At 39.9% G+C, this 8,848-nt stretch overlaps 1 protein-coding gene across 2 annotated transcripts in view; it reads left to right on the forward strand.

Moving 5' to 3' along the window:
* Positions 1-8,435, forward strand: part of CDCA2 (cell division cycle associated 2) — a 41,537-nt gene extending 33,102 nt beyond the window's left edge. For both annotated transcript variants that reach the window (XM_053578808.1, XM_053578809.1), the window contains exons 14-15: positions 2,861-3,032; positions 6,081-8,435. In XM_053578808.1, the coding sequence (XP_053434783.1) occupies positions 2,861-3,032; positions 6,081-7,273 (1,365 nt within the window). In that variant the 3' untranslated portion in view covers positions 7,274-8,435. The remainder of the gene's footprint in view (positions 1-2,860; positions 3,033-6,080) is intronic.
* Positions 8,436-8,848: the final 413 nt, after the last annotated feature.

The raw sequence follows: 8,848 nt of genomic DNA on the forward strand, positions 1-8,848 counted from the left end.
CCAGCACTGCTGTAGGTGCAAGGGACATCTCACACTAAAAGGGATTTTTTTCTAACCCTTCATTCACTCATACTGCTGAGTAGCCACTGTGTGCCCAGCACTGCTGTAGGTGCAAGGGACATCTCACACTAAAAGGGATTTTTTTCTAACCCTTCATTCACTCATACTGCTGAGTAGCCAATGTGCGCCCAGCACTGCTGTAGGTGCAAGGGACATCTCACACTAAAAGGGATTTTTTTTTTCTTACCTATAAATCAGACTGTTCCAGAGGGTATAGCCTATTGACATTGGCCATAATAGAGTGTCAAGCTGTTGCCCTGGGGAGACTGCCATGGCATCACAACTTACAGCAACCTCAAATTCTTGGGCATTAGTGATTCTCTTGCCTCAGGCTCCTAAGTAGCTGGGAGTACAGGTGCCCACCACAATGCCCAGCTATTTTTTAGAAATGGGGGTCTCACTCTTGCTCAGGCTGGTCTGGAACTCCTGAGCTCAAGTAATCCACCTGCTTCGGCCTCCCAAGTAGCTGGGACTACAGGCACCTACCACAATGCCCAGCTATTTTATTGTTGGAGTTGTCGTGGTTTGGCAGGCCTGGGCTGGGCTCAAACCCTCCAGCCTCAGTGTATGTGGCCGGTGCCCTACCCACTGAGCTACGAGCGCCACTTGGCCATAGCATCTCAACCACGTAGAGCCTATGTCCTACAATAATACTAATATAATTTGGTGGTGAAAATTTGCAAGGTAGTAGATATGTTAATTAACTTGATTTAACCATTCCACAATGAATACATATATCAAAATGTCATGTTTCACACCATAAATATGTATGTTTTTTGTCAATTAAAAATTTTTTCAAAAATTTTTTCTCATATTCTCAAATAGGAAGTAGTTTAAAAGAATAAGAACAGCTAACACATCGCTCTTACTATGGGCCAAGCCTTATGTTAGCCATGTCACACGTTAACTCATTTACCCCGCACCGCAGCATTATGTAATAGGTGCTACTGTGATTCCTGTTTAGCAGAGAAGGAAGTTGGCATAATTTGCTTGGAATTATAAAGCAGGTTAAGTGGCAGTCAGGATTTAAACCCAAAGAGTCTGGCACTGAGGCCACGTGTTTCTCTTCTGTGTTTCATCTGTGAATCCCAAGTTAGGATTTTTCTTTTCTCTTGGCTTCTGCAGCCATTGACCAAGCCAGCATTTTCCCGACCATTCCATAGAACATCAACAGATGTTCTGTGAAAAAAGACTTAATGGAAAAATATCTGGCCCAGCATTTTCCTAATGCACGTAGAGATTATTTACACTGAGGACTTCTCAGAGAACGTCATGTTCAATGTATATTGTAAATCACCAAGAGGAACATTCATCTTGCACAGTTCTAAAATTATTTCTCCGTGGAATGTTTTGTTTTGTTTTTACAGGATATCTATAGATATCTCCAGGAACTCAGAGTTCTGTGCCATTTCTGCATTCTTGGATCTCACCATTAGTTTCAACCTAAATCTTCTGTTTCCCCCAAAGGATCTTAAATGTGAGATCATAAGCTGCTGCTTCCTGGGTCCCCGGGTAGGGCGCCCTCAGGGCTTTCATGTGATCCCTTCCACTCAGGGGCTCTGCCTCCTGCCACCTGGGGTGGGTCCTCTGAGCACTGCCATGAGCAGCCCTCTGCCCTGTGCCCTGCCCCTCCATTTGAAAAACCCTTTCTCCACCCCCATACTTAGCCAGAACAGCTCTCCCTTGTTTGAGACTTGCCTTGGACATTACACTGTCCATGGAGCGTGTCTTGAACACCCCCTGCCGCCATGCGCCCATCTTCCCAGTCCACACAGTCTGTTCTCCTACTGAGTATTCTAACTATTTGCCTAGACCTTGAGTAACCACCTTCTGTTTGTTTTTAGATCTCACACCTAGCAAATTACTACCTGGCACATAGTGATTTCTCAATGAGTATTTGAATAAATTCTACTTTCTGGCAGTATTGTTAACAACAGAAAACATTTGATGTTGACCTGCAGTCCGGGTCTCTCCCGCATGACCACCCTGAATGTCTGCCATTGCTTTTCCTGTTTCTAGGATTTCAGTCTAGTGTTTGAATTTCCTTCAAGTCTCTTCCACATGAAACTTTTTCTTAAGTGTAGAACATTATTTCTCAATTGCTGATACGGTGTGCAGAATTGAATGTAATGCCTCAGTCTGGACCTCACTGAAGCAGTTTTTAATGTGTATGGAGACCCACATGTTTTCTATTAATTATTGTCAGATCTTTGTATCCCATGTTTTTTACTTGTGCTTTTTAGAATCCATACTGTTTTGACATATTCGTCTTAGTCTAGGTTGACCCATCTGTTATTTGAATCAGTTCAGCTGGCTTGGTGTTATTTTAACATTTTATGTCCACGCCTGTTGTTTGTTCTAGGGACAGAAAGCAGTTTCCCGTAGCCCTGCAGTAGGTGATTCACGCCGGGTTACTCCTGAAGGATCGTAACTACAACCTACTTATAAATATTTCATGTCTTGACATCTGTTCAATTCTACAGCATCTAATCTGTTTTTTCCCTTATCCAGCTCTTGTTTGGGGAAGTGTTTTGTAGAAATCTAGAAAGCTTCTTTCCATATAATTTATAATTAATGTATTGCTTTATAATTTGACTTTGTGTTAACTTGCCCAACGCTAAGCCCCGACTCTAATGCCTACAAGTTTAAATGGAATAACTGACATTACATTTTTTTTGTAAAAATAATCTTTTAAATAAAATACTGAATGATGATTAGAAATGTTCTAGAAGTTCAAGGGTCAAACTTGTACATGGTGCTACATCTTTCTCAATTGCAGTGTTTTAATATATTCTCTCAGGTTTTAAAAAGTTACAGAAAGAAGAAAAGAATGAAAAAGAAAAGTGTTCAGAAATCCTTATATGGAGAAAGAGACATTGCTTCTAAGAAGCCCGTCTTGAGTCCTATTCCAGAGGTGCCAGAGGTCTCGGAGATGACCCCTTCAGGGCCAGGCTGCTGGGGGATGTGTTCAGGTATCTATCCTTTTCTTGTTGAATTTTATCTCTTCTATTCACCCTATTTATTATTTCACTTTTCTCATATTAGCCTGAGAATTTTAGGTGAAGTAAGCACTAGTTTGTAACTTAGACCCTTTTCAGCATCTGGCAGAAGCTCTGGATCCTCTGCCCAGAAAACTGAGACCCAAGAATTTTATGCATGATTTCAAGGGAAATAATTTCTGCTCATCCTATTTATTTTTGCTTTTTCTTAAATTAAAATGAATTCCATTGGTTGTACAGTCCATCACCATTTAAAGCAAACAAGGTGACGGTTCAGTAATAGGTACATGAGTTAAGGACAAGAATTTAAAAATAAAAAAAACAACATCACTCCATTATGTTTCATTGAAGTTGGCACTACTAAGCATCTTCCAGAAATAATATTTATAAATTGAGCTCAGTGGCCCTGAAAGTTTTGTTTATAAATGAAGATCAAGTCAGTTGATATCTTGGGTAGATGAAAAGTGGAGTGGAGGCGCCTGTGGCTTAAAGAGTAGGGCACTGGCCCCATAAGCCATGGGTGGTGGGTTCAAGCCTGGCCCCGGCCAAAACTGCAAAAAAAAAAAAGTGGAGTGGAGCTGCTTCTGCTTTCTAATGCCTGAGTTTTAAATGGACTGAATTATGCTGGAAAACAATAAGGATATGTGTCTGTTTGGTTTGTTGATTTTTATATAGAATCCTTTTACAAATAGCTGCCTTTGCCAAACATCAGATGTTTAGAGCCTGCCTTCTATTTGAAGTACGCTACATAGGATGAATAATAGGCTCAAGGACAAATGCGATGCATGCCACTGTGGACTCTTGGCCTTTTCGATGCACCCGTATCACCTGGTTTTGCGATTATCTCATTCCTGTATTCACTCCCACCCGCAAAATCATGGTCTCCTGGAGAACGGAAACGAAGTCTTTTTGTTATGTCCCTACTTCCTAAAGAGAGCTTTTAAAAAGATGATTAAACAATAACTATTGGTATCATTTTCTTTCTTTTTTCTTCAGAGACAGAGTCTCACTCAGTGGCCCTGGGTAGAGTGCTGTGGTGTCACAGCTCACAGCATCCTCCAACTCCTGGGCTCAGGTGATCCTTTTACCTCAGCTTCCCAAGTAGCTGGGACTACAGGCACCCGACAACAGCCAGCTGGTTTTTTATATTTAACAGAGGAGAGGGTCTGCCTCTTGCTCAGGCTGGTCTTGAATTTCTTCCTGAGCTCAAGCAGTCCACCCAGCTCTGCCTCCCAGCTCTGCCTCCCAGCGTGCTAGGATTACAGGCATGAGCCACCACTCCCTCCTGCCTGGCCAATTGGTATAATTTTCTATCCTGTATCTGATTAGAGAATTTCTTTTTAAAAATGTCTGGAGTGGGCTTTTTTTGGGGGGGCGGGGGATCTCTAGGCACTGGTATCACCTGCTACTGGAGTTTAAAGCAGTGGTTCTCAACCTTCCTAATGCTGTGACCCTTTAATACAGTTCCCCATGTTGAATAATTATTACTTTAAGTAGCAACAAAAATCATTTAATGGTTGGGGGTCACCACAACATGAGGAACTGTATTAAAGGGTCCCAGCATTAGGAAGGTTGAGAACCACTGGTTTAAAGCAATTTAGTTAGTGGCTTTGTGCCCATAGCTCAGTGGCTAGGGCGCCAGCCACATACATGAGTTCAAACCCAGCCCAGGCCTGCTAAACAACAATGACAACTACAACAAAAAAAATAGCTGGGCATTGTGGTGGGCTCCTGTATATAGTCCAGCTACTTGGGAGACTGAGGCAAGAGAATCACTTAAGCCCAAGAGCTTGAGGTTGCTGTGAGCTGTGATGCTACAGCACTCTACTGAGGGCGGCATAGTGAGACTCTGTCTCCAAAACAAAAAAAAAAAAAAAATCAATTTAGTTACTTGCTTTCTCTCTCTCCTTTCTGAACACCCTTCCTCTCTCTCCTTTTCCTTCCCTAGTATGATGAATTTTACAAAAAAAAAAAAAAAATACATAAATACCAATTTTTAGTGCTGTATAAAAAGCACAGTTTTTAAAACTGTATGAAAATACAAAGACACATTGGTTGTCGCTAAGTGACCTAAACAGTGTTAATTTCTGGCTTCACAGGGCATGATTTTAAGTCCCCTAATCATGGATATGTTTTCAAATTGAAACTTTATATTTTGTATATTTTCACTCTCTATTTTGTTGAAAATACTTTTAATATCCATTTGGCCACGTAAAACCGTGATTATCTGAGATAAACAAGGGCGATGGCCTCTAACAGCCCAGGCAGAGAGTTGGGGAAGCCTGTGCTCATCTACGCTGTGTTACTACCAGTCTGAAAACCCTGGAGTGGATGATGGTTTTTTTCCCCACCTAGGATGTGTCAGAAGCAAATGAAAGGCTCTGGCCTATCTTCCCAGAGGATGAAGTTTAATCAAAGATTGAGGAATAAGGGATAGATTTTTAGAATATTGAAATGTGGTTAGACTTGAGCAGACAGTGCACTCTATAGTAATTTTTAATATTGAAACGTGGTTAGACTTGAGAGGACAGTGCACTCTGTAGTAATTTTTAACCGAGGGCATGAGACCTGCGTATTGTCAGGCATGCCCTTTAACTACTAAGCCCTGAAATTACTCCCAATCCTAAATTCCCCTGTTCTATTTCAGTAGATACATTGCTACCAAAGTTGTCCATTTTCAGGGAAATGGGAAGTGTTGTTGCCTCATGCTAAGAGCTTGTAGTGTGCGATGTTAGAATGGAGGAAGCAATTTAAGACCCCGTTCTCCTTTTCACGGTCTGAGCTTATGTGCTTATTATTATTAATTCAAGCGTTAAATACCTATTTTCTTAACCTGTGGGTTGGAGAACAGCTAAGAGAGGAGGAGGATGGCAGATGGGTACAAGGACAGTGTAATGACAGGTCTTGTGATTTTCAAAGCTTAGAACAACAGAACAGGGCTCCTGTTTATTTACTAAAAAGTAAGGTTTATTTCCCTTGTTAATTTGTAATGAGACTTAAATTTATTTGCATATCTCATAGATGATTTCAACTCAAATGGTAAACTTGAAGAAGTAAAGATGCCTAAAAATCCAGTTACAAGAATCAATCTTTTGCCTCTGAACCTGGAAGATTTGCATATGAATCAAGGCTTTGATAAACACGTTGATTCTGACTTCTGCTCTTCCAGAGAAAGGTCTTCCTTCCTTGATAATGCTACTTCTGATGAAAGTCCAAATGTAAACGATGAAAAGAAACATATCCCCCAAGCAGAAAGTAAGTTGGAAAGTAAAACTGAGCCACAAACTGGGGCTGACAGTCACATTGCTGGTGTGTCTGGGACTGAAGAACACACTGCAGATGATCCAGAACTTGATTTTATCACACAGGCTCCAGAATTGGCTGCTGCCGCCGGTCAGAATGCAGAAACCCTCTGTCAAAGGTTAAAAATGTGGAAAGATTTAAAGTGTGAAAAACAAGATGACTGCTTAGTAGCGGTGATGGGGAAACTTCAGCGCAGCTCCTTACTGGCTGACTCACAGAAAGAATTGAATCGTTTTCAAGATGCCCTCACTGACAATAAGAAAGAATCTAAAAGGCAAAAGGAGGATTTGGGAAACAAATCTGCAAAAAGTCTCAGCGTTAGGAGTTGTAGAGAAAGGAAGCTTAGAAGATACTCTTCATGTTATTCTGATAGTCAGAGTTCACATTTGGAAGGAAATGGAAATCACAAACCTTCCCACCATGTGGGCAGCTCTGCAGAAATTAGTATAGAAAATTCTGAACTGTACAAAGATTTATCTGATGCTATCGAACAGACCTTCCAGAGAACAAAAAGTGAAACCAGAGTACGGCGGAGCACAAGGTTGCAGAAAGATTCGGAGAGTGAAGGGCTTGTGTGGATTCCACTTCCGTTTCCTTCCACTTCCCGAAATACCAGGAGGAGAACAGTATGTACAGGATTTGAAACTCTGTCTCCCAGAAAAGATGCCATGTCCTGCAGACAAAAACCGTGCGTAGCGCCTTCTTTCTCAGATACAGAAAATATCCAGGGCCCTGCAGCTGATTCTTCTGATTTACCTGGTAAGAGGAGGAAAAGCTTTTGTACTTCCACACTTGAAAATGCTAAAACCTCTGCCCAGTCAACACGCTGCAGAAGAAGCAGCTTTGTCAGGGAGAAGGAAGGAAGCTCTCTAATGGACTTTGCACAGAGCGGAGACCCAAGCAGTAATTGACACTTCCAGCCTAGCATTTGGTGAGAGAGAAGGTAGCCACCTATGCTGAGAAGATTCATCTGGCTCCCAGCCTTTGTTCACCTTCAGTGTTTTAAAAGTTTGAAATTCATTAAAAAAAAGTTTCCAAAAATCATTTGAGTTGAACCTACTTTTAAGCAGAAATAAATTTCTCCATCATTCAGAAAGAAAATATTCGATTAAATACGCCCTTCTGCTCCAGAAAGTAAATGCTTTATTACCTACCATTTTGCTGAAGTGATTTGTTTCTAGACCCAACAATGTTTCTGAATTTTTATAGAGACATATGTTCCTAAGTACCTATACATTTAAATACATGTTTATCACTGAAGGTTTAAACTCTGTTGTAAAAGCATCTTTTAGAATGGACTGATTTTATCTGAATTACAGGGTTGGGGGCGTTTGATTTTTTACAAAAAACAAATTGATAGAATTAGTAGAACTTTATGAAAAGTGAAGGTAATATAAATTTTTAGAAAGTGGAGTCAGATGTGTATTTCTTATGAAATATGGCAAAAAAACTGGTTAATTTTTTTTGACAATTAGGGGAAATGGAAATTATGAAACTTGTTTTCCTTCTGGTTAAATTTAAAGACAATTTTTGATGACTTGCTTTATCCATCTCAACTGACATTTTTTAATTTTAGTAGTCAAAATCCAATTCTGAACATGAGATTTCAGAAAATTATATCAATAACCAGAATTTTATAAATCTGTCCTTATAAAGGAATATGCAATTTTAATGTGAGGCCATTTTTTTCCTTCAAAAAAAAATTCCTTTATGCTTTCTTGGCTGTATATGGAAGAACTGGTTTTTGGCAAAAATATAACAGTTTGGTTAAAGGTTGGCCTCCCAGATAATTCTGATTAGTCACAGGCAATTTAGGATTTAATTCACGGATCTTCCATAAAAACATTTCAAAACCAGAAACTCACTTCAAGAGACCCTAAAAACTGAGTTGACTAATGTGAAGCAGGGCAGGTCACTGATTTAACATTCTATTTTCTAGCAGTTCTGGCTTTTTATTTTGTAACGTCTAGTTTTCTCTGGTTAAGTTTTTGCACTATCTCCAATGGCTATTTTGGTGATAGCAGTTTGAAAATCTAACTTGCTATATATTGGGATTTCATGAATGTGTATAAATCATTATATCATTAAACAATTGTCTTGGAAATCCTTTAAATCATTAAACTTTCCCTCTCCGTGATAGCAGAAACATGTTAACAAATAGAGCTCTCTATAAATAACCCAACAGGGAAGAAAGCTCCCGCCGAGCCGCCCATTTCCCCTCTTTAGATAGAGACTATTTGTTACCTTCTTGGCACCGGCAGGTCTGGAACTCCTGCTGCTAAAGACTAATGTATTTTACATTAACACTCAAAGTGATCCCCAATTTCTTCTGCTCAAGGGTGGATTGTTTTAAAAATTCTTTTATCGTTTCATGTAAATTATTAATGGACTTTTTCCCCATTTATAGTTTGGTGTAGTTGGCACGTCAATGTCATTGAAAACCAATCAACCAACCAAAAAAACTAGTTAGCTGTTTCTGAAGATTT

This window comes from Nycticebus coucang, chromosome 24, assembly GCF_027406575.1.
Source record: "Nycticebus coucang isolate mNycCou1 chromosome 24, mNycCou1.pri, whole genome shotgun sequence".
NCBI lineage: Eukaryota > Metazoa > Chordata > Mammalia > Primates > Lorisidae > Nycticebus > Nycticebus coucang.